The sequence below is a fragment of the Brachyhypopomus gauderio genome, chromosome 2, assembly GCF_052324685.1.
Source record: "Brachyhypopomus gauderio isolate BG-103 chromosome 2, BGAUD_0.2, whole genome shotgun sequence".
NCBI lineage: Eukaryota > Metazoa > Chordata > Actinopteri > Gymnotiformes > Hypopomidae > Brachyhypopomus > Brachyhypopomus gauderio.
In genome coordinates, this window is record NC_135212.1 from 21,494,137 (window position 1) to 21,519,136 (window position 25,000).

Consider the following 25,000-nt stretch of genomic DNA (forward strand, 5'->3'; position numbering starts at 1 on the left):
TCCAGACGGTTATAAACCTCGGAAATAAAAAGCAACCGGCGAGGAACGTGCCTGGTGGTGCCTGTATGCCTTTTAAGAGGGTCATTTAGAGAGCACAATATACAACATCACTCCACGTGCGCCCAGTTTGAGGAGAGCTGCAATGGGGTGAAGGATCTACAGGACACGATGGACGGGCGCACAGAAGGAGTCATCGTGACATGTTCTGCAGTTCTGACTGTCTTGCCAGTCCTGCCCAGGCAATGTGTAATACTGCTGGAATGATGCACAAAGCCAGTGGCATGTCCCAGTAAAGGCTCGAAGTCTTGAGAAACGCCGCACAAACAGATTCATCATACGGAGATCAATCTATGCTAATTAGTCTGTTAATGAACAAACACTGAAACTTCGTCTCTGGTTTTCCCAACAATTCTGACAAAAAAAACTAAACAAAACAAAAAGCCCAGTTGGTGCTTAGTACACAAACGAGTTTTTCTAAGGCAAGACTTGCATACTCATTAGAAGGAAGACGCGGGAGCAGAATCCAGGAGCTTACCTTTGCTGTTTTTTCCACACCAAAGAGCTTTTCCACGCAAGCGATAAGGATGAGGGGTTAGAGAAATGAGTGAGGGAGGGAAGAACAGAGCACAACAGAGCAGGTTGTCAGCGAATCAGAGAAGAACAGCCAAAGCAAGTCTTCCACAGAACGCTGCTCATAAGGAAGGAATTAAATGACATAAGTCATCTCAGGGGATCTGTGCACCAAAGCTTATAATGGAAATATTACCCTTATTCTTCCTCCAAATCACTGCGCCTTTGCTTTAGCGCACACTTTAGATCTGTGCCCTTGACTGGGCCTGCTGCCTGGAGTGTGGTTTAAAAAACGTAATCTGTGAACTACTTCATTAAAGAGGGGCTGGGCATAAAAACTGGAGGGTTGCAAAAGAAATTCCTGACTAACTAAACCATTGTGTAAATTATTTCTCTTTTTTTTACACCAGTGATGTAAATAGCTATAAAAATCTACCTTGTCAACACAATCATCAAAGAAGGCCAGGCTTGCGTCCTTATCGCTGACGAAGGAGCACTCCTCGATGAAACGGATGAACATCTGAGTCTTGGTCATGAGGGAATAAAACTTCTGATGGGAGCGATCACGGCTCTTCAAGAACCCTGCAGAGAACACCAGAGGCCACAGCTCAAGTCAGCAGGCCATCAGAGCAGCAGGGAGAAGGCCTGCCCTGGCCTGGCCTGTGGTTACAGTGACTAATAACTGAACAGGCAACTCCTTTCCATCCAGTCTGATACAATTACACGTCCAGCCAATCAAGTCTGGGAAGTCCTAACTGACATCTAACAAACGATGCCAATCTCAGTGCTAAAATACACTGACACAGAGTGGTTTAACGCAGGACCATTGTTTAAGAAGGCGGAACTAAGTCTTATTTTCCTATTATGTAAGTGGTTGCAGATGCACTGTTTTGTTCAGCATTGACACTCGCAGGGCTCGTCAGGCCGGCTAATTTCACCACCCTAATGTCAGGCTTGATTAAAGCAAGACTTTGTGGGCAAGGCGCCAGGCTTCAACTACAGAAGTATCCAGTCAGCTCCGGTAGACGGTTACATCATTAAAAAGACTCAAGGGTTCATGTTTCATTGTTCTACATGCCAATAATTCTGTCCTCACACTGTAATGGGTGTTCTTGCTGTTTAGTGGTTTTCTTGCTGGGTTTTTATCAAGTCACTATCACAAATGACATTTCAAAACAAACCACATGTTTTGGTTGCATTCAATTTAACCAGCATCATTGTACTGCAAAATAAAGGTCCTATGATGTTCACAGAAAAAAACCCAATATGAACGCCCCTGGACATTGGGCCTACCTTGCAGGTCGAAGAGAGAGCTAGCGTCGGTGGCCTTCTCGGATGGAGCCTGGGTGATGGGGAGCAGGTAGGAGCGGTAACCCTTCAGGATAGCGGCCATGAAGTGCAGGAAGGCCTCTTGGATCTCTATCTCCAGCGTTTGAAGGCTCTTGCCGCTGCCCAGATCCTGGTCGATCATGGCTCTCTCCACGTGGCCTTCCTCACGGCTCAGATGATAACCTGGAGAAGGTTGCATAAGCTGAAGCTCATCTAAGCGACAGTCCTGTCTCATCTGACATTGACCTTTACTTTGGTTTTGTTTTGTAAGTAATGGGTGTGCCGATAAAGAAGTGCTAGACAAACCACAGGGAAGAAATAGACCCAGTTTTAATCCACCACTTGTTTTTAAACAGAGAGAACATGGTGTCCTCCCTAGACCATTCATATCATGTCTACACCAGAGATGTACGTTGCCCACAACAAGGAACACTATCTCTAATGCAGACGGCGCTCAGCACTTAGAGATTTATGTTTTTTTTTACTGTAGTTTCTTACATACTTGTGCCATGATTTACAGTACATCTACAGCACATTATAGGGCCATAGTTATCATACCAAGCATAGCAGAAGAGAGAGAGTGCTGGACAGAGTGGAGATCAGAGGCTTTAACATCCACCCATCAGCACTCAGGCGACACTGAGATAACATCATGATCTCAGGAGGTATTCAGATGCAGTCTCGACCTCTGGGTCACCGTTTTCTGGTGCTTCATGTTGTCAGCAGCCAATAAAAGGCTCGGTGTGTGATAAAACTATGTAGTCACACTCAAGAAAGCCAGGGGTGAGACTGCTCTGACAGACGTAGAGCAGCGAACTGAGTCAAAGGTGTCCTTGAAAAGGAACTGAAAGAAGAGGAAAGAAAGGGGGAGGGGTTCTCCACTCACCCTTCAGAAGCTGCTGGTGAAGATCGCAGAGGGTGTTGATCAGATGTTTGCAGGCTTTCCTTGGCAGGATCTTCCATGTCAGGGCTCTGCAATCCTCTTTTCTGCAGACACACACACACACACACACACACACACACACACACAGAGCTTTGCTTTCTGTCTGACAGCAGTAAGGCCTTCAAGAGCTTCATAAACTTGTTGGTTTCTCATGATTAGCTGAGAAACAGTAGCATGTGCCCAGCAGATGTGGGGCTGCTTGACTTATCTCTATACCACTAATGTTAAGACCACCTGAATCAAGATTGCTTTTATCTATTGCATTTACCATTGCCTTTATCATTATTAAGAATCTCCACTTAAGAAGGCTTGAAATCCTTTTCAAACAAGAAAGCAAATTTAAAAATATGGGATTGGGATTCAATTTCACTGGAGCTTTTATGGTGGAGCTGAAAAGTGTCCTGTAGGTCACACTAAGACTGCAGGTCACACTTCAACAGATGCTCTCTAGAGAACTCAGGACTTCGCAGAGGTCAAACAGTCACTCACTGCAAGATGGTGTTGGTGTCCAGGTCCACGCAGGTTATATCTGCCGGGGGTTCGTACAGGTCAAAGTAACGCGAGTCCACGCCCACGATGAAGGGGCAGGGGGCACTGAGCACGTCTGCTAAGGCCAGCGGACACAGTGGGATATACGGGCACGGCCAGTGGAAGGGAAAGATCACCTGCAGAAAAACACAGCGTGGACACATTCAACACACCAAGGCTTTTGTCGGTTAAAGCAGTAAATACTTCAAAACCCAGTTGCAGCTTCATGAGATAACACAGCCCTGTAGTGGGGACGAAGCGATCCCAGGAGAGCCTATCACAACTCAAGATGGAAGAGAAATGAAGAGAAGAAACCAGTGTACCTCCCCCAAAATGAAACACCCCAAACAAACAAAACAGCTCCACCCAGACTGGCGCACGGCCGTAATAAACGACAGTTGGAGTTGTGTCCGGGGGGCCTGATGTCGTGTGGGCGTGCCTGTGGGGGCTTGGTGCCGTGTGGGGGCCTGGTGCCGTGTGGGTGTATCCAGGGGGCCTGGTGCCGTGCAGGCTGTGCGGGCTTCTGCACTTACCGACACCAGGGCCTCGGCTACACTGGTGAGCACAGCCGGCCGCAGGGAGTGCACCAGGATCTTGTGCTCGGTCACGGCCAGGACCAGCAGGGTCACGGCGTTCTTGGGGCCCAGGTTGAGCAGTAGTGTAGAAAGCCTTCCGCCACTGAGAGGTAACACACACACGCAAAAACACACAGCCACACACACAGGATGATTACTTTAGCAGAAACATCTGTGCTCGCTGGCCATTACACTGGCTACACCCAGTTTTATAGGTGCATTTTATAGGAACGTAATCACATAATGTGACCCATCTGTTGCCATCCACAGTTTATCAGCCACCAGCTAAACTGTTTACTCTTGGCTAATGTTGCACCACTGGACCACTGCTGACTAGACATCTGCTGACTTGAATCTGAACGTAGCAGTCAATCTGACATGGAGGTGTCATGCTACTGGGTTGTACTGGTGAGAGTCTGTATGCAAAGGTGTAAACAGCTCTCTAGAGTTCACATCTAGGTCAAAAGGTCACTCACTACAGTCTTTTTCTGTTTTGTTTTCTTTCTCACAGTCGTTGTGGACTGCCACCCACAAAGCCCAAGCCAGCAGCAACTCTGGAGTCGACCCCTGATAACCCGCTACAGGACGATTCTCAGGACACACACACATGGCATCAGGTGGATGATTCGGTGTTTAAATGTATACCTACAAGGTGTTTCTAATGAATGTTTGTGTTTCAGGCACAAACAAAAAAGCCCCACAGCCCAGTTGCACATGAGACAGCCTGGAGCTGTAAGGACCACTGTGAACTGGGTCAGGCAGTTTCTCATGCCCACTGCAGTCTGGACCTGACATTGTGAGAGCTGGTGGATGCGGGTCATGTGACCTACCTCAGGGGCAGAGGAGAGGAGACTGGCTGGCTCAGCATTAGGCTATCGTGAGGAGACAGCTGTGGAGAAACAAACAGACACACACACACACACACACACGCCTATTTAAAGAAGTACAAGTCCAGACCAGCATGCACCTCTGTGCTTCTGCTGTCATTACAAACTGCTTTGCTGTAGACAAAGACACAAATGCATCTTGACTCACTTGGACCAGAATCCGAGGCCTTTGAGATGAAGGGAAAGGAACTTTGTGCATGAAATGAGAGATATGCCTGCAGAGAAGACAAGAAGATGCATAAAGAATCACACGTGCTGAAACCCACACAGTAATGTCTGTTGTGTGGTGTATTATGAAGCATGCGTGCACGCTGGGGCCTCCGCGCCACTCACGTCTCGATGGGCAGAGTGTGAGGCCCAGAGATGGAGTAGCGGTACAGGAAGGTGAGGAAACTGCGGAAGGCATCAAAGAAGGGCCAGTGTGAGAGGAGACAGATGCTTTTGTTGGTGTGGACGGTCATGGAGTCCTCCGCTTGGGGCCCCGCCCCCTGCAGGCCCAGCTGGGAGCGCTGGCGATCCGGGAGACGCTCTTCAGGGTACGGCTCGTAGAACTGGATGGCCGCCCCGTAGACCTGCTCACGCCAAACACACTCGTCACCTTCATTCCACAAGCTGCCATCATCATAATGTCAGACATTTTAAATAACAAGACCGCACTGTGCGATTATCCAACAGCGTATTTTTCTAGGCATGTGAATTCTTTTCTTAGAGCTCGTCACTTGAGACACAGTCTCTTTTGAGGCTGTCTGTTTCTTCTTAGAGCAGTCATATGAGAAAAACCCAACTGCAGTCAGGCGCCTTTGATGTTAGTTACCTAAGTGAATAAATTACTGAATGGTGCTGTGTGAAGAGACTTGTGCTTGTCTAGGGGAGTGAGAGGAGGAGCCTCACCCTCCCTAATGCAAATTGAAACTACGCATTAATAAGCAGATCAATTATGACTGTTCGTCTCCCTTTGAATTCTGCTCCTGTAGGTCATGATTTGACGTTTTGATATGATGCACCAAAGTCTCTCACTGATTTAAATTCTCCATGCAGCACCGAATGCAGCGAGACAACTCACCTTTGTCTGAAAACGCTACGCTGGCCTAGTCTGACTCGAGACCCAAACAGAGCAGACATATGAGTGTGTGTGCACGCATGTGTGTGTGTGTGTGTGTCTGCCCTGGGGCAGTCAGGCTCATCTGAGCACTCACCTTCTCTCCCGACGCTCCAGTGAGGACGAACGTGGAGAAGACGGGCAGGGAATATTTGGTGTGAGAGGGCCAGCACTCCACAGACGCTCCCATTGGCAGGCAGAATAGAGGCACTGACTCCGGCAGGGGGAACGACTCGTGGTCCTCCTCTGGGTACCTGGACAACAGACCTGAACGCAGCCCTCAATGAGCGTCATGCCGTCAGTGTTTCTTGGCAGTCGACATTAGAACTCTGCAATCACTTAGCATGGTTCTCCGTGTAAAAAGCTTGTTGTAAACAAAGGTATGGGTCAAGAAACTGACCGGCCTATTGGGCTCTGCAGATAAACTAGAAAACACTAGTTCTATCCCCATGAGTTGGGACATGCTCTGGTCGTGACCAGCTGTGTCCTGATTTCACAATCCCAGTGCAGTATGAGAACACTTGTTCCCTGCATGTAGCCCTGAATAATTCACCCTACACTGATTCACAGACACTCCTCAAACTGATGCTCGTGTTTATGGCTCTGTACCATACACTGCTGGTGATCTGCGTGTGATTTGGGAACGTACCTGCTTTGAATGCAAGAGTGTTGGTTTTGGCTAAGGACTTCTTATAACACAGGTACACTGAGGACCCCCACTAACAAAGGCAAAACAAAACAAATAGACACAAGTTATTTACTACAAAGTCAAGCTTTGTATGTGGAAATGCTGGACCAATGCTGGCCTTGCATGGTGCCGTTTCAGCGGTTGGTAATTGGGATGTAAATGTGTTATCAGTGCAGACCACACGTATGCTGTGCTCACCATACTGTTATTGAGGCTCTTGTCAACCTTGCAGAAGGCATGTGGTGGTGTCTCTCCTTTGCCCGGAATAATAACACAAATGTCTGTGACAGCCAATGATGCATGAGAATGGCTCTCTGGGGCACGCCGGTAAGTGATGAAGATCCTCTGGGAGGAGGAGCCACTGATGTTGGCAGGGCGACCGGAGGGCGTGGTTTGGATAATGTGACATCCTGGCTTCAGTTTCTCTCTCCACTCATAGAGGACTCTGGGTATTAAACAGCAAGGCACACAATGTTGATACAGGGGTGACCGGCATTAAACAGTGTCATTTCTGTCTTTTGTAAGGCGCGCTACTGTATGATGGCTATGAGTAACCGTGTGTAACCATTAATCAAATCAAAGCTGCTGCAATTTTGTTGTTGATCTGGTAACTCTGGTAACTCCATAATTAACCACAAATGATCCATTCACAATTACGACGCGTAATCTGCATGGATTAACAAGCAGTTATTTCCAAAACACAGAGATTCCCATACCTCCCAGGATTTTCTGCCAAACCAAATAATTATTTACTTCTGCAATTACTGATTATATAAATACTGCAATACTAATACACTGTTATTATCAATTTGATACATAACAATGTCCTACAATCAGCACCTGCATTTATGTAAGCAGTGGAACGTGGGAAGCGTAAACAAGGCTCACCCGAGGTCGGTGAGAGGCGGCTTGTCTCGGCCGCGTCTGTAGCACAGGAATATCTGAGGGCCCATGAGGCTGCCCCCGTTCAGCTCGGCAGGCAGGCCAGAGGGCGTGATCTCCACGCAGGTGTAGTCCCGTGGCACCTCCTCGCCCTGGGAGCGGATCACCACCGTCACATCAGTGATGGGAGCCTTGTGCTGGGCCGAGCTCCTCTGACAGACGTCCTCCCCGGACACGTCCTCCTCCCAGGGCCTGGAGGAGTCGGTCAGGCCCGCCACCACAAAGTAGTCTGCTACACGTGGGCTTTTGTCCTCCATCTTCAGCCTTCTCCATAGAGAGAGGACAGCATGTCTGGGACGTAAGGAGGCAGACAGACAGAGAGATGGGGACATGAAGAAGGGCACATGCCAGGAGAGGTAAGTAGGACACCCAAGGTCTACATTACAGAGTCACTCACTTTAGACAAATAAAGTTTCACAGTAATGTGAAACTTTAGTCTACACTGCGTTCGTCAGGTATGAAAAGAGGATACATTCTTTTCATTCTTACATTCTTAAAGATGCACAGTAACTAATTTTCAAACAAGGAAGTATAAAACATACAAAACCAGTACAGAATTAAAGTGCTACACAATGTTTTACTGGAAGAAAGATTTTAAAACATTGAGATGTGAGTTTTAGACACACACACACACTGCATTTTAGACGGTGAGTTTTCGGCCCGTGTTTAGGCCCATGTAACTGCCCTGTGCTTACGCCATGACTTTCTCTGACCCCCTTCCATTATTGAATTTCTTATGCTCGGAAACACACCCACACTGCTACACACACACACACACACATACTCATTCATGAACATACACACACACACACACACCACTAACCCTGTAAGAAATACAAAAAGCATATGGTAGCAATTACTGAGAATTCCTGCAACGCAAAAAAGCGTATTTCCGATTCCACAAACTATGGGCTTATGAAGGCATTTGTGAAATTCTTCATCACAGAATAAATGTATACTGAGAATATACATTTACCCACAATCACATAAAAATCGAAATATGATAAATGAATTCTGTTACAATGTAAAAAATTTGCTCTCCCCAATATGAAAACTGAAACAAAACAAAACCAAAACAAATAAACAAAAACAAACACCTAAACACAACAGAAGAAAATAACCCAGATGTCTAGCTGTGGGAGACGCCACACCTCCCTCAGCAGGTTCTCTAAATGGGCTCTGAATTGGGGATTTTACTGCAGGAGGGTGAAAGCACCCCCAGGTCTAGCAAAGAACTCCAGTACTACAGGCAGCCGAGTATGATTCTCCTTGATATTTCATGGTGCCATAAATAGCAGTGTATTTGTAGCCAATAATGCATGGCTGGGTGGGTCCTAACCATCTCACTCTCTGTGTGTCTGTCTCTCTCTCTACAAGTCACCAAAGCCCACAGGACCAGTGATAAACAACCAGCTCTAAGCCCCTGCTGGCCAGACAGGGACAAGGCCAGGGAAATGATGTACTATTGTTCAGTCTACTCCTGGGCCCAGATGACCTAGTGATTACATCATTACAATTTGAAATGTTCTGGCAGAAACATTACTATAAGAATTAGACTGGATTATACAAAAGTGACGACACTGGATTTTGCTAATGGCATGTTGGAATTTGATATGCATGATGGTCCACACCAAGTAGCAACATTTAAGCCATCTAAACCTCTCATGATGTACAAGGCTGCTTAACAGTCTTAATTTCGTAATCTAATGCTGATGTTATTTAAGAGGCTATTCTTCAAATGTAGTATTGTCCAAACAGATTCTAATAAGTGTCCTCACCCTCCCTCAGACAGCTGGCGAGCGACTTCACTCTAAAGCCGTTCTCTTTAGAGGGCTTTAGAGGTAATGGCTTTTCACTGGTTTGGAATATGGGCCAGCACAGTCACGGGACACAGCTTAAGGGCCTTGGAAACAAAACTGACCTACTGACTGGCTACTTCACAATGACCAAGGACTGGCTTTATGTATTTAAAGCAAATGGCTCTTTAGAGAAAGTATAGATCAAGACGCTAGTATTTATAGTGCATCTTTTTGAGGACGGTGACAAAAATATCTATTTTTTTATGGTCTAAAGTAGATTGGGATATTAGACTCAGCATAAAATGTATCCCTTTCATCCCTTTAAAAGCTGGAGGCTGGAGATGTTTCGAGAACATGCTCCCCAGCTCTGAGACTCCAAGCAGGACAGGCTCCTTTACACTTTTACTTTCTCATGTTTTACATCAAACTGTTGCCAGTCTGACCAATGACCAGGGCTCCCTCTGAGCGAGGAGCCCTGAAGCCACCCACCACACCACATCTGCCTCCCCAGAACCACCTACACCTGCACAAACCGGGCCACCGACGCCAGAAGACTCCTACAGACACGCCACACCAAACGCAGCAGATGTGTCACACGTTACGTGAGAGATTTTTTGGATTATATATAGACATAATCTTTCAGTACAGCAACCACGCTATCCGCACAGACTGGCAGGCAGCGCAGTGAAATTATAATCCTCACCATGGCAACGATGGTGGAGGGAAGAAGAAGAAGAAAAAAAAACCCTCTCTGTTTTCTGTTGTGCTGAGGACAGAGAAAACGACATAGAAAGTAAAAAAAAGCAAACTGGAAGGTCTGTGATCTAATGTAAGGACAGTGTTATTAGCAGCTCACCTCAAAGACAAGGACTGCAATCTTAATTCAACATGCCAATCATTTTCACATTGGGCAGGACCTCTGCTATTGATGTCATGCCGATAACGGCTGTGGCCGTGGGGGAAGCCAAGGATCGCCCCGAGGTACACGGCAGTTACGCCACACAATTAGCAAAGCTCCTCTGTGTGACTCATCACTCTTCAGACAACGTCTTAACAAACACGGGCAGGCACGGACAGGAAGCAACTTGCTGAGAGAGGAACACGCTGGCAGCGACACACAGAGACGGAAGAACGGACAGGAACCTCCGAGAAGCTTTCATCTCCGTCACAGCGTGGCTCCCACGCAGCGGAAATCCTGCCGTGAGGAACTTGCGTAAAGACAACAGCAAGTGCGTGAGTGGACACTGCTACCTTGGGACACCCATTAAGAAACAGGGAACTTCTGCTAAAGTGATGACTGATTTCCTGCCCGTCCCCACAGCACTGGCGCACACTGTAACTGACCACAGAAAAATAGACGTTCCCTTTTCTTTGTAAATTGGCTGTGGTAAAAATTTGTCATATCTTAGTGTGGAAATCGCAACGCTGAAGAACTAGATGCAGATTTGGGGAACTCAAGCCAGGATCAACCTATGGTACAATATTGGTTTTATCCAAGACTTCTTTAAGGTGTAAACCAGATATTGTAAAGATTCTGTACCTAGGTCAAAACACTCACTGATGAATCTGGGCAAACAAAATCTATACAAACCAACATGCATTATAACCAAGCACTCTAACCATGCATTCTATCAAATCTTTACAACCAAGCATTCTAATCAAGCTTTCAAAGCATTCTCTGGCCTAAACATGGGTAGTAGGTCATGCACATTAGGTGACATGCAGTCCAGTAGAACTGCTTACAAAGTACAGCCTTACAGGCTTAAAGCTCCTCAATAAACAAACCCTTTCTCCCTGGACAATAGAGCAGGCCCACTAGACCATGTAGCTCACCATCTTCCACTAGCCACGTTGTTTATCTCAACTCTCTGGGAGGTTTCCTTGCGGCGGCCTGTAAGATTAGCAGTGCCCTGGTCTCTCCAGCCCGTGGCTTCAAGGGGGCTCTGGTGTAAGCCACTTTCAAGGGTCTGTCAAAAACAATGAGACTGATCTCATACAGCTGCTAAGGAGCCAAGATGAGTGGCCCAGGGCCCATGGTGTCGGCACTAGGGAGGTTCCTGGGCACTAGGGAGGTTCCTGGGCACTAGGGAGGTTCCTGCTAATGCACAGATCTGGAGCAGCGGTGAGACCAAGGGGGAGAATGCAGGAAGCACAGGACTAATGCAGCACACTTGGCCAAGCATCTGGTCCTGCTTAAGGCATGGAGTCGGACATCTGACTCTTCTACGCCACGGCGAGACTCAAGCAGACAGGCGCTTGTTTAGGCGGGGAATAGGGAGGGTGGAGCCCTGAGTGGTTCAGTGTTTATACCAGGAGATGGGCTACAGGTAAGACAGGAAAGGTGTTATGCAAAAAAACACCTGATGAGCTTTCTAATTCGTTCCCGAGACCAGAAGTCTCCACTGTGCAGATTAAGGTATCAAAATGCAGTGAATCTAGGGAATGGTTCTGAAAAAAACATGAAAATCTGACATATTTTAAACAACCATAGAACCAAAACCGGCTGTTAGTTGAGACATAAAACTATACATTGTAGCACGCCCAACACCCAGGCTTCAGGCTTCAGCCTTGCCCCATCAGGGCGACTAGGCATGCCTCACCACGAAAATCTCATCACTAACGGAAAACAATGTAAACTAATATAACACGCCGTACTGCTGGGGGCGGAGCGCCTTATCAATTAAGCGTAGGAGGCAAACTCAGAAACTCAAACCCGACGCAGTATTTGTGGACATGAAGCAACATACATCAGATCTCACGTTTCATGAGAATGTAATTGTAAAGGATCACACATGTAACTGTAAGCATTCTTTTAGCGTAACCAGAACAATTTACAAAACAACTGACGCAATTGAAGATGTGTAGAATAAGGGATAAATCAGCAAGAGATGTGTCAAATTACGTGATTAAACTCAACAGAGAAAATTTCCACAGTAACTTGTAAATATCCAGCATTATTATTTGAAGTCGAACACAGCTCTTCAATCTGCACTTTCAACCAGAAACATGCAACCAGATGATGCTCTTGTCTACAAGATACTCCCCAATCAAATATGAACTTGAACTGATCCTCTCCCTTTCCATTAAAAATTAAAGGGTTCTGTTTACATGCACTGACGGTAACGGGCCACTCGATCTGGTCTGCTTTAACCATGCCAATAAACCAATACTGAGACGAAGACTGCCAGACGTGTACACGGAATATAAGCACGTAGCTAGTGATTCCCTTTAAATTCTCACCAGTTTATACAAATTAGAAAGCGATTAACAGTCAAGAAAGGGTATGACCATACAGCCGACTGCAGAAGACAACGAACAGATTCATACGGCGTAATTTGCAAGGTTTGAAGAACCTTGTGTTAAAATTCAAACTTAGTCAAATGGGTTTGACGATAAATCCGAACTGCTGCGCGTCACTACGGGCGCGTGCAAGAACCTTTAGCAAAACAATCAAATGATCACCCCGTTACGCCCGTTACACTCACTCTGTCAGTCTATCGGCTAGCGTTACGGCTGTAGGTGCTGAAATATAATCCTAAATTTACCCATCTATTAATACAATATGCACATTCAAAAAACATGCAACAACATAATAGATCGTTGTTTATCTTGGTCGCTCACTTACGGTTTCGGTGGATCGGCGCTTTGATGATCAGTTCATTGAACCTTCCCGCTATATTAATTCAGCTTGAAACGTAAAAAATTCTGCTACAGAATATATGTGCTATCTTGCATTTTCGTTGAACCAAATAACATTTTATTCCTCATGTGCGAATTTTCGCTGTTAACAACGCACCGAATCGGTCGCTACCACATATGATACCCAAACGCTCTTGGGATGCGCTGAGCTTGTTTCTCGCGCACGCGCTTATCAAAAGCTGCTACCCGTGCACGTGACTGCCAGCAAACCCGAAGGACGTCATTTAAACAGAGGTGTTGTCTGACCTCATATACTATACAGTAACGTTAGCAAGTGTTAAGCAAGAGACAATTCCCGTTTTTAAATACAACGGGATGTTACAAGATGTTACAAGATTTTTATGTTAGGGCATTACGGATTTGCTATATGCATGATATATTCTTTATTATTTCTAAATTATTCATATGTAATTATATCTCTAAGAAAACGTAAAAATATCAACAGCGAATACTTAAAACAATGTAGAATGTCGCTGAATAACTAGGCACCCTGAATCTCCTCGTAAGTTAGCAAAATGATGCCTCCATGTGGTCAGACATAGGCAATGCGAGACGGAGGTGCGAGGCTACAAGGTATGGTGGGACATGGCAGTAATTCTATATAAAGACGCATCTAAAATATCTCACATAACCCAGTGTCGGTTGAACTGGATCGTCTGCGTTCCTGCAAGATACTGCGTTTGATCGTGTTTTTGTACACATCAGCACAGTTACTGATATATAATAAATGCCATGCATAACTGTATTTTCTTTCAACCATGAAAGGAAAACCTTACAGCAGGTTCCACCGAGATTTGAACTCGGATCGCTGGATTCAGAGTCCAGAGTGCTAACCATTACACCATGGAACCGTAAGAACTGTGTTTAACATCGCCACTTTTTAACGTTACATTGACATTTATATTCGTATTACACAGTGACGTGAGTTGTTTTTTTTAATTAAATTAACCGGAAATATATTCTTTTCAAAAATAAAAGACCGCGATCACGAAACTAGTACCACTTCTTTGTTAAGACGTATGTGAAAGCAATTAATAATTCGGAGAAGTAAAACATATAATATACAATAATAATATGTTGTTATAATCGTTAGTTAAAGCAGTATGTAATTCATTCGAATGGAACTGGAGAGTGTAGGCAAGGCAAACACAAACGGATAAATTAGAATGATGAATAAATTGGAGCGTTTAGGTTCATTTTCAAATGGGCAATCATCAAGTAAAGCATTGCTCTCTGATGTTGATGGGTGGGTGCTTCTTGTATGAGTTTCTTGTTCTATTTCAGTTCGGTTGGGGAACGTTTTTGCAGTTTGCATAGTTTAGCTGAACACTTATTCAACTCATACGTTCACTCTGTCTTTAGACCCTTAAAAAATAAAGCAAATACTTTTTGAGTGGCGGAGTTAAAAACGTATACTGACTAGAATCTGTCGCAAGGAGCTTGAATAAGTCTGTGAAGTCGAAGGGCCAAAATAGACACCGTTATTTTTGTCAGACCCACCCAAAACATTTCAAGCTATGTTTGTTTCCAAATATGGGTCGGAATGAAAACACAATGCTCATATTTCGGTTTATTTTAACATATTAAACCTCTGTGTATTTTGACAAACCCACTGTGGGTTGCTATTGCTTTTGAGAGACTTTTATTTTGAAATCAAAGCGATCGCTCTGGACGCTTGAGTAAAACTTGTCCGCTCGCTAGCTAAGTAGCTAGCATGGCTACCGCTTAATCACACAATTTGACTGCAGTGCAGCATCGGAGAGGAAAGGACTGGTTGTGTCCACTTTTGATAGCTAGCCGTGTGTTTACCAGTTATCATCCTTTGTTTTGATCAAGATGGGAACAAGAGACGATGAATATGACTACTTGTTTAAAGGTAAATAACATATGTAACCAACTAAAGTTTATAGTTGACTAAAATATTCAGTTAGTTAACCTATATTAGCTAGCAGTCATATTAGTCTTTTTCTCCCGTTGTTAGCTAGCTAGCTAAGACAGTTTGGTAGCGAGGCACATAGCCAGCTAGTGTGTAGCTTATTTAGCTTTATATTAGCTTCAAAATGTCTTAGCTAGCTAGGCTATCTGGCTAGGCAGGTAACCAGTAGCATCCGCGAAGAAGCTCCCTTAATGTTTAAAACGTTACTAGCCAGCTAGCTGTGAACACAATTAAACATGAATATGAAAAATTAAATTCTATACAATTATAACGCTGTTGTGATTATATATATATTTATATATATATAGGATAGCTAGCTAGCTGTATTAACTAGCTACTTAAATCCACTTAAACCCCAGCTCAGCTAGAATAGGTAGCTGACTAGATGAGTCCGGAGGTGAGGACACACTCCCGCACCACACCTTAAAGATCACAGCTGAGGCTGCTCGCAAACGGAAAACAACGCGGAAACCGTCGTACCTCTTATTCGTCTTTTTTACCGACCCGTGTTCTAAGTTACTATCTGTGTAGCTAAATGTCACAAACTGCACTCCCTCTCACTTGGTGTAATAAAAGGTTGATGGGGAACACAGCTGTCTAGCTCACACTGTGGCATTGACCTACTCGCTACACAGTTAGCTAGGGTACGCTAGCCGGGCAACAGTAAGAGGTGGAGTTTAGCTAACCGGCTAGTCGCTTCACATTAATGAACGTTGATTTAATGTACTGTGGCACGGCGGTCAAGACAGAAATACCACCACATGACATTGACCTACAAGCTAGCCAGTTAGCCCCCAAGCTAATAATTATGTGCTGTAGCTAGCATTGCTAAAGTACTTGCGTCCTCGGGTTAGCTTGTGAGCTAACGCTTTGGTGACTCGGTAGTTGACTGGCTAAGCTAGATACGAGCTAAATGTGGCTAGAGTACCAGGGCAGCTCGCTAGCTGTCAGTGTTCACCTGCGCTCTTTGTTCATAAGTAATATGAGAGCTACTGTAAGTTAACGTGTACTTGTAAACATTACACACACACACACACACACACACACATATATATATATATATATATATATATATATATATATATATATATATATAATCACACAATCTCTGTCTCAGATGTGCTAAATAACTAATAACTATACAGCTGACGACGTTGTTATATTTCCATCCCTCTGGAGGACACTGGGGTGTTTGCGTTTGTTGTCGTTGACTAGGCCTGCAGTCATATACACAGTCATATACACAGTCATATACACCCTCACTACAGGAAACAATAGAACAGCCGACAGATGTACACTGCAGTTTTTGTTGGTGCACATTATTTGCTAGCCTTCCTACAGTTCCTGAATCAGTGGTGTGTTTCTGACTACAGGGCTACGCTTAGCTTATTTTGGGTAGCTGTAAAAAATAAAAAACTTTTAACACTCTAGTATAGTTGAATGTAAAAATGTGTGATGAATAGGCTGATAGATGGCTGACATGTGCCTGGAAAAGTAGTCAGTGAGTGCAGATATGAAGGAGGGGTTTCTAATTATAATTTGTGAGTGTCTGAATTAGTGTGGAGGTAGTGGTGCATTTAGCCACAAAATATGGTGTACAAGTTTCATATTATGTATGATATTTGGTGTACATGCATCTGACCTCAAGTAATTTGCGTCTGTTATGGTTGAAGTCTTTCATGTTTGTATAACCTTGATCAGAATAACCCCAGCAGATATCTTCTAGAGGCCTTTGAGGTTGTAGGTGTGATGGCTGTCCTAGGCTTGTTCTGTCTTCTGAATGCAAATAGCTTGCACCAGCCTCAAGCGTGCACCAAATCTGTATTTAGCTGGTTAAGAAAAAAATAGTTTGACTGCTTACAATGCCAGCCGTTCATGCAAAAAGTTCTTTGTTTTGTTTTGAAGTGGTCCTGATTGGAGACTCTGGTGTTGGGAAGAGTAACCTCCTGTCCCGTTTCACCCGCAATGAGTTCAACCTGGAGAGCAAAAGCACCATTGGAGTAGAGTTTGCAACTCGTAGCATTCAGGTGGACGGGAAGACTGTAAAAGCCCAGATATGGGACACGGCTGGGCAGGAGCGCTACAGAGCCATCACCTCAGCGTAAGACACTCTCTGATATTCTCACACAGTGCTCAGCATGGAACAAACTTGACATTACACTTTGTACACTTACTACACACTGATCTACACTACAGGCGCAGTGTATCTACATCCTGAATGCCTTTGTATGCGGTATACCGTCTGCCTCGTGTCAGGTAGCTGTCCGTTTTGGATTGTAGGTACTACCGTGGTGCTGTTGGAGCTCTACTGGTGTACGACATCGCTAAGCACCTGACCTATGAGAACGTGGAGCGCTGGCTGAAGGAGCTGAGAGACCACGCGGACAGCAACATCGTCATCATGCTGGTCGGCAACAAGAGCGACCTGCGGCACCTGCGGGCGGTGCCCACCGACGAGGCCCGCGCCTTCGCAGGTCAGAGGTCATGCTTGGCGTTGGACCCAGAGCTCCGCTTGGAGTGCGCCGGTTCTTTCCTGTGTCATTCTGTGATGTCGCTGCTTAAATCTTTTTTTTATGCAAAAGTGAGGGTGAACGCTTAAAAAAAAAAGCAGCCTTGTGTTCTCTTTGGGCTAGATAACTTTGTCCCTGAGATGCTATCTTGGTGAATGAATGTCCCTTGTGTCTGCAGAAAAGAATGGGCTTTCTTTCCTTGAGACATCAGCTCTGGATTCGACTAACGTGGAGACAGCCTTTCAGACCATCCTGACTGGTGAGTGGACAGCCCCTCAGGAAGCGTGGAAGGTGCTGACATGTTCGTTTGGTTCCTTATCTGCAGCGTCAGGTTATGGCCCAGGCCTTCTTACCCAAAAGTGAAGGGTAAACAAAGCAAGCGAAGAATAAACGTAGATGGGCAAATTGCATGCTGATAAGCTTTGGAAGGCATGTGTATGTATGAGCGTGTGTGGGAGAGAGATTGTAAGTGATTGACTTTTGGCTAAAGGCCATATCCTTATGAATGGCTAATCAAAGGCCTGGCCTTGCTGGGTTAGGTCCACAGAGTTCCTCTCGCCTGACGTGACTGTAATAAAAAGCTTCCTGGCTCTGTTGCTGCTCTGTTACTAAATGTAGCTTGATGTTGTTTCTCCGAAGTAAACTCGACAGATAAAGTTTTAAAGGGCATGAAATGTAACATGGTAATTAGAATACCCCCAGAGTCCTGTAAGGTTGATATCTAAGGGTGAGAAAAAGCCATGATGAGTCTAAATCCAGCATTTATGAAACTCTCAGAAGAGGAGTGCTGATCTTGGCAAAATGATGGAAGAACAGTGCTGGTGCGCTGAGTAGCATAACAAATGACCTCCAAGTCAGGAAAACAGCCTCAGCTGTGATCTTGTATCGCCTCATTCCACAGAAATCTACCGCATCGTGTCCCAGAAGCAGATGTCAGACCGCCGGGACAATGACATGTCACCTAGCAACAACGTGGTCTCCATCCAGGTCCCGCCCACTGAGAATAAACCAAAGATGCAGTGTTGTCAGAGCATCTAGCCCCCTCCTCTCAGCCCCTCTTCCCCCATCCCACCTGCAGAAGCCCCCCCGCTCCCCCCCCTTCCCAGCCATTTCTTAAAGACTGCTTTGGTTCGGAGACGCAGCTGCATGCCCGGGCTTGAGCACAGAAGCTGTGTTTCTAAACCTCAGATCTCAAAAGGGTCACCACCTGCACTCTGGACTCAGCTTCAGGTTGTTTTTTTTTGTTTTGTTTTTGTTTGTTGTTTTTTTGTTTGTTTTTTTTGTTTGCCATGGTAGGCTTTTATATTGCAGATCTTTAATAATCGGTCATGCTGAACTCCACAGAATTGTCTTAATATATAATTTCATTTGCGCAAGGTGTTCAGTTCGCTGTTGTCTGTGTCTTGTGTCGCCGCCTTGTGTTTGTGGCTGTGACAGGGCTATAGACCTGCAGTGCTGGAGGTGTTACTGTATCATAGTGTTGTGATTTAGAAAGGTGGGATAATCTCTAATAGATGGTGTTAGATTAACATTAGGTGCCAGAGACCACTAACCTCCCTACTTTTGGCTATGACTGCATACTTCACTTTGCATGTAAACTTAAATGTCACCTTAAGAGCACTTTTGTCACATATTTTGACACTGGCTGTAGGGGAGGTTATTGAACATGTCTCGTTGACATTAGTGACTCCTGGTCCACTCTTGAAGATTTATATGCTTGCATGCTTCATACCACGTTTGTTGTGTGCTGAAGGACAAGCCACACCATACCTCGGGAACATGAGGAACACCTTAGACATCAGACAGCTCTCGCTGCCTCCAACACCCACCCTGTGCTTCTCCTCTAGAGTAGTAGGTGTAGTGCCTTCCTCAATGGAGCATTGCATGGGAGCACCTCAGGTTGGGTGCATGCGCACCCGTGGAGGGCGGGGTCGCAGCCTTTATGACAAGGGCCCATTGTGATGCAATAGAGGGGTCGGTTCCGTCCACCATGACCACTCCCTTTCTCTGGACACTCTCTGCCCCTTCATGTCAACTTGTTCTGCGCAAGTAATATGTTTCATGCTGTAGCCAGTATAAAACCTGTGAAATGACGACCGATGTCGAAATGTAGATTGAGCTTAGGATCAATGCACAAAAATGGTGTTTGAAAGTCTTGAACCTTTTTCTTTGATGCCTGTACATACAGGCCCAGATTTATTATTTTCTTGACAGCATTATAAAACACTAGCTAGTTATATAAGTAATAATACATTTAGGTAGAGAGTCTTACACAGTCCACCTGTCTTAGACTCCAGACTGTGTGGCACATCCGCAACTCTCCCCAAAGGTAGCGCATTCCTTAGAGAAGCCAGAGGGGGCGCCAATACTGCTCAACACCACATATAGTACTTATCTACCACCTACAGTACATGACTGAGAATGAAGCCTTTCTGTGTCTGCACCAAATACAATATTTCTTTCCTAGACTAACCAACACTACAGCTAATTCTTTAGCCCATTAACAAATATTTATTCTGTACTAGCCAACTGATTTATTAGCTTATTATTGTGCCCATTATATAAGAAACTTGAAATTTTAGACAGTGCAAGGTTTGTGGATAAATAATCAAAATAAATGTATAAGAATGTATAATGTATTGTAGCCCAGTATAATCTTATTGTGATTAGACATTCCTGTGCTTCAGCTGATGTGGGAATGACCACATGCTGCAAGGGGTTGTGCATCATGGCTGTCTAAGGAGTAGTAGTGTTTGTGAAATATAAATGATCATGAGGACTGGAACTATCATAGTATATCATGGTGACACCGTATAACCTCAGAGATACCTGAGAACATCAGCTCCTCAGCCTTCATCCTTAAAGAGGTCACCACAGAAGGTCATACGTAACTGCTACTCATCTGAGGGAGCGTGTCTGTAATCAGACACTAAGTGGTAGCTCTTCAGGGTTAGGGGTGGGGACAGTTGTTCCCAGTGGCTGATGTAATGATACTGAATCAGAATGGATAGTGTGGACTGCCAATCCATAAGTGTACAGGTTTAAATCTTTTGTCTGATGTTCAGAGAACTGCGCCCTGGCTCAGAACCGGCTCTCTATGGTCATGTTGCAACACTGCCATAAAGGAGCCACACTGTATACGTATAACGCCGGCGCTCTGTCTTTCTCTGTGCATTCTGTGTCTGTATGGTGGGCTTCTCCCCACACTAGCCCTAGCGACCCTAAATGTGATTGAGTCTGACTGGCAGAGGAACAGTAGGCAGTGCCAATGATGTGTGGGTACAGATGGCACGACTCCACCCAGCCTGGCACCGCACGGGCCCCGCGTGTCCTGGTCCACCTGAATACATGTGTTCTGTAGTGATCTTTCATTTATTGCCTCAAGAAATTTTTTTTTGTCTGCGCTGTACTGTGATTTATTCTTTATTATTATTATTATGATTATGCTATCACTCTGTCCACTGTAATTCCAATTTCAAAGTGCAAAATAAAAGAATGGTTACACAAGTAATTCATTAAATTTTGTGGTAAATGTATTCAAAGTTCACAGTTCAGTATTCAGTTCAAATACTAGATCCCTTATGAACAGAGGAAAAAAACCCCTACTAGAAATGGTTAATTTTTTCAACAGTGTGTTGAATGAAGGAACAAAAAAAATCAAATCAAAACAGGAAATTTCACATAATGGACCCTATGTCATGAGCCCTAATGTCAAATGTCAAAGACTCATTGTAAGCTTTATTTTGAAGTTTGTAAGAAAACATCAAGCAGCATTTGGATGAAACAGATGAAATCAGTGCTGTGATGACAAACAGCCCGCCAAAATTGAAGCACCCTGCTCAGCTGTGGTGAGGCAGAGGCGTGCCAGTGTAGTCCCGGTGTGATTGTCAGTATGTTATTGCTTTAGTGAGGGGTATGCAAACACGTTTAGATTGAGATAAAGTAATATAGCAAAGCAGGATTATATAACTGAACTTCATAACAATTCAAATGTAAAATGTAGTTAACATGTCTTAAGATATGTAGGAAAGTCTTTGCCCATTGTGATGTATTTACTTGACATGAAAGCTAACTTGCGTTATATATTTTAAATATCGATAGTGTGCACGAAGGGAACAATGACATGAAAATAATTAAACTTCAACTGCTACCAGAATTTACTCATGCTTGACTTTTTTTGTTTCGACTTTACACTAGAAAAAAAACTCAAACCATCACTTGTGCAAATAAATTACAAATAAATACACAAATACAAAAAAGCCTTTCTCAAGACCCACCAAGTGGTGGTTTCAAGAATATACAAAGACAAATAAAAATGGCAAATGATATGTGCAAAAAAATTTAATAAATAGAAATTCCAAGGGGAAAAATCAAACCAAAAGTCGTAACACTATAGTTTAAGGACTGCACAGTCACATGACACACATCACTCTGGATCACTATATCCATAAATAATGTATGAATAAGTCAAACACCAGGTTGATATAGACTACTGTTGCTAGGGTCCTTGCCTATATCAAGCTGCCATTGTTTTTATAACATTTTTATAAACACTTGTAGAACATCTCTGTAGGTTTTAAAATAATTTATGAACATGGTTCAAAGTTTTGTTGTAAAGTCTCTTATACCATAGTGTTATCCAAAAATCAATGTTCTCAAAAATCATTTTTGGTTATTTTGGGTTTTTCATTTTTGTTTTTACAATAAGAACTACTTTCATACTATTTACCATGCTTCGACACAGGCCTTGGGGTCTTTTGAACTAGGAAATACTTAGCTAAGGTTGACACGGTATCTGTGGGCGACGGTTCTCCCTTGGTTCCAAATAAGATGGGTTGGGTCAGACACTGTCGTGCTGAAACGACCCAGTGATGCCAGCGTCTCCCACCATACGGAGTGTGAAGCATCCGTGAGGGTATCACTGACATTAGGTGCATGAGAATCTCCCACAAATGTTCCCCCTAGTTCTGCTAGTCTTGCGATACACTTCAATATATACAGCAAGTTACAGACTCTTCCTTTGATTTGTTGTTTTTCTTCTCCTCCTTGGTTCAGTCTTTAGACAAAATAAAATCTATTTATCCAGGAAACTGAACGGAGAGAAGAGAGAAGTCAGTAGTTTCTTGTTTATTTGGAATCCCCTGCACAATCACCTCCCCACCATGAGGGGTCAGTATACACGCACACACGCAGAGAGGGACTTACAGCACAATCCGGTTTCACTCATCTCTTGTCCAGCTTTTTCAGCTTTAACATCAATTTGTTGATGCATTTATATGTGTGTGTGTGTGTGTGTGTGTGTGTGACGGGGAGAGAGACACAGAAGAGACAATAATTTCTAGATATGATTTAAAAAACAAAAAAAACTCAATGTTGCACAGTCAGGTGGTGGCCAGTGTGAGCTGCTCTGGAGGTAGGGAGGCTCTACAGCAGGGAGCTGGGGGCGGTCTCTGCCCCCGGGGGGCCGTGTGTGGGGCTGTGGCGAAGGGGCAGGATGTCATAGTGGCTGGGGAGGAGGCTGCTCCGCGGCAGGTCGTATGGACTCTGGGAGAAACCCGTCGCCAGGCCGTTGGGTCCCTGCAGAACACTCACTGTAGGCTCTGACAGAGGAGAATGCGCTGATTAAAGCTTGTCCAGTATACAGAATATAGCATACATACTCTGATGCATTATTGTGTTAAAGGAAAGAATACATAGTATTCAACGTCACGTATTCCTTCGAGGTATCATTGTCAACCTTAAACTCTTTATTGTGGATCTAAGAGAATGCGAATAGAACCAAACTCAGATGGAGGCCCCCCGTGCTCCGTTTGTGCCCCAGCTGACGTACCCACGTCATAGACGTTCCTGCTCACAGTGGAAAGGCCGTTGCTAGCGGCCGCGGCGCAGAAGGCCATTTCCCTGCGCGACGGCGACTTCATCTCCACGTAGCTGCTCTCCGCGTGTTTGCAGGCCAGAGCCGGAGGGTCGCGGATGGTGGCGTACGGGTTCTCGCTGTTCAGAGAGCACGAGCTGGTGCTGCACATGGATGTCTTGATGTAGTCTGTAAAAGAAACACGCAAAAAAAGGAGGTCATTATGTACACACGCTGTATAGAGCGGCAGGAAGCTGTAAAATGTAGACCGGGATTCACGAACCCCTGAAGTGATTTTTATTAAGACCAATGCCATGAGTTAGACCAACGGTATTAGAGTGGACACCACAGGTTCTTACTGGAGTCCACGGGAACCCCCAACTACTCCCTTTCTTCAAACACCCAAAGCACCACAGGCAGCTCTGCAGGACGTAATGACCTGGTTCAGGTGTGTGAGCAGCTGCACCAGAACAAAAACCTGGTCCGGCTGTGGCTCTCTGTGGACTGGACTGTAGTCCCAGGTAAATTCTGAACCGAGTTCTGCTGTACTTTCTAAATCTCCAGGAGAGACCACTTTGAATGCAGGGGAGAGGATGGCAGTTCAGGAGCAAGCACTCCCAGCTACACTCTCCGGCTGAGCAGGGTAATATAAGCAGCTCTGCAGAGGTGCATTTTTTCATAGTGATACACTTATTTCTCCCAAGATGGGGACACATATGCATTATAAATGTCAGCACAGAGGGGGTAACAAATTCACTACGGAGAGAATTTCAGCGGCAATGTTATATTTTCAGCAGCAGGCTGTGGTCTTTCGGGGTCACGAGCCAAACTTTTGAACGCCGCTCCACTGATCCAAGCTTATCCAGTCTAACCCATCGCAGTTCCCTTTGTCAGGCTGTTTACTTCAGCCGTGAGCCAACACTGGACCTGGGAGATCAATTTACGGAGGCGGGAGTGTGAGCTCCAGTGTGTTTGTGTCTAGAGAGCAAGGCTGAGGTGAGGGCAGGGATCACATTAATCACCAGCACAGAGCCCACACAGACAGAGAGGCTGAAAAGCTATGGCCCTTAAGTGGACACTGTGGGCGGTCAGAATGCAGAGCGCTCACCATGTATCCGACCAGCACTAAGACCCAGCGGCACATAGCAGGAGGACGCGCGTGACGGCCGCGTGCTTTCCTGTTGGACGGATGCTACGGATAGCAGAACGGCACGGAAGGCCGCGCGTGCACAACACAGACACGACATGTAACGAGGTCGTTACCTTTGGCCTTTCTGGTGGTTTGGTTGTCACGACGTGTCAGCGTGTCCTCCCGTGACACGCCTGATCGGGTGAAGCACACACATAGGAGCAAAGATTTGTATAATTAGTTTAAAAGAAGTAACTTAACACCGAAGTGAAACACTTCCTAAGTTAACTAGAAAGTATGATACAATCTCATGCAACTGATGGAAAAATAATGAGAGTCAGGAACCTGTAGGTCTTTAGGGGGAGCAGTAGAATCAGATGTTGACAGAATCTTAGTTCCTGCAGTTTCCAGTGTTACACAGCTAAGCAAAACTTAATAGGCAGGTCAAGCCTAACTATATGCAGTTCACATTTAAAAGAAGAGTTTCTCGTTTAAGCAAAAAGTAACATTTA

The 25,000-nt window shown here is 44.9% G+C and overlaps 3 protein-coding genes and 1 non-coding gene across 7 annotated transcripts in view; 1 reads left to right on the forward strand and 3 right to left on the reverse strand.

Annotated features, from left to right (window-relative positions):
* dennd4a (DENN/MADD domain containing 4A) overlaps positions 1-13,219 on the reverse strand; it is a 28,414-nt gene extending 15,195 nt beyond the window's left edge. Inside the window, exons 1-14 of one of the 2 annotated variants that reach the window (XM_076991014.1) lie at positions 12,986-13,219; positions 7,508-7,852; positions 6,818-7,064; positions 6,581-6,650; positions 6,029-6,198; positions 5,166-5,404; positions 4,981-5,047; positions 4,776-4,834; positions 3,904-4,048; positions 3,332-3,507; positions 2,786-2,886; positions 1,864-2,082; positions 1,007-1,152; positions 536-562 (exon numbers count right to left, since the gene is read on the reverse strand). In XM_076991014.1, coding sequence (XP_076847129.1) covers positions 536-562; positions 1,007-1,152; positions 1,864-2,082; positions 2,786-2,886; positions 3,332-3,507; positions 3,904-4,048; positions 4,776-4,834; positions 4,981-5,047; positions 5,166-5,404; positions 6,029-6,198; positions 6,581-6,650; positions 6,818-7,064; positions 7,508-7,818 — 1,977 coding nt within the window. In that variant the 5' untranslated portion in view covers positions 7,819-7,852; positions 12,986-13,219. The remainder of the gene's footprint in view (positions 1-535; positions 563-1,006; positions 1,153-1,863; positions 2,083-2,785; positions 2,887-3,331; positions 3,508-3,903; positions 4,049-4,775; positions 4,835-4,980; positions 5,048-5,165; positions 5,405-6,028; positions 6,199-6,580; positions 6,651-6,817; positions 7,065-7,507; positions 7,853-12,985) is intronic. The other variant, XM_076991018.1, reaches the window with a different exon arrangement.
* Positions 13,220-13,838: 619 nt separating this feature from the next.
* Positions 13,839-13,910, reverse strand: trnaq-cug (transfer RNA glutamine (anticodon CUG)). The gene has a single exon. It is a non-coding gene; the product is annotated as a tRNA-Gln (tRNA).
* An 824-nt stretch (positions 13,911-14,734) lies between these two features.
* Positions 14,735-21,016, forward strand: rab11a (RAB11a, member RAS oncogene family). Its single transcript, XM_076991057.1, has 5 exons — positions 14,735-14,935; positions 16,901-17,096; positions 17,276-17,469; positions 17,684-17,764; positions 18,407-21,016. Exons 1-5 carry the CDS (start codon positions 14,896-14,898, stop codon positions 18,541-18,543), a joined length of 648 nt encoding a protein of 215 aa, XP_076847172.1. The 5' UTR covers positions 14,735-14,895; the 3' UTR covers positions 18,544-21,016.
* megf11 (multiple EGF-like-domains 11) overlaps positions 20,193-25,000 on the reverse strand; it is a 95,555-nt gene continuing 90,747 nt past the window's right edge. For all 3 annotated transcript variants that reach the window (XM_076991041.1, XM_076991032.1, XM_076991048.1), the window contains 3 exons: positions 24,623-24,682; positions 23,336-23,548; positions 20,193-23,105 (listed from right to left, as the gene is read on the reverse strand). In XM_076991041.1, the coding sequence (XP_076847156.1) occupies positions 22,930-23,105; positions 23,336-23,548; positions 24,623-24,682 (449 nt within the window). In that variant the 3' untranslated portion in view covers positions 20,193-22,929. The remainder of the gene's footprint in view (positions 23,106-23,335; positions 23,549-24,622; positions 24,683-25,000) is intronic.

What these genes read in the sequence shown, in the direction of transcription:
- rab11a (XM_076991057.1), top strand. Translation starts at nt 14,896, where the DNA reads ATGGGAACAAGAGACGATGAATATGACTACTTGTTTAAAG. An exon ending in ATATGACTACTTGTTTAAAG is followed by an intron (nt 14,936 to 16,900) that starts GTAAATAACATA and finishes TTTGTTTTGAAG; the next exon opens with TGGTCCTGATTGGAGACTCT. An exon ending in CGAGGCCCGCGCCTTCGCAG is followed by an intron (nt 17,470 to 17,683) that starts GTCAGAGGTCAT and finishes TTGTGTCTGCAG; the next exon opens with AAAAGAATGGGCTTTCTTTC.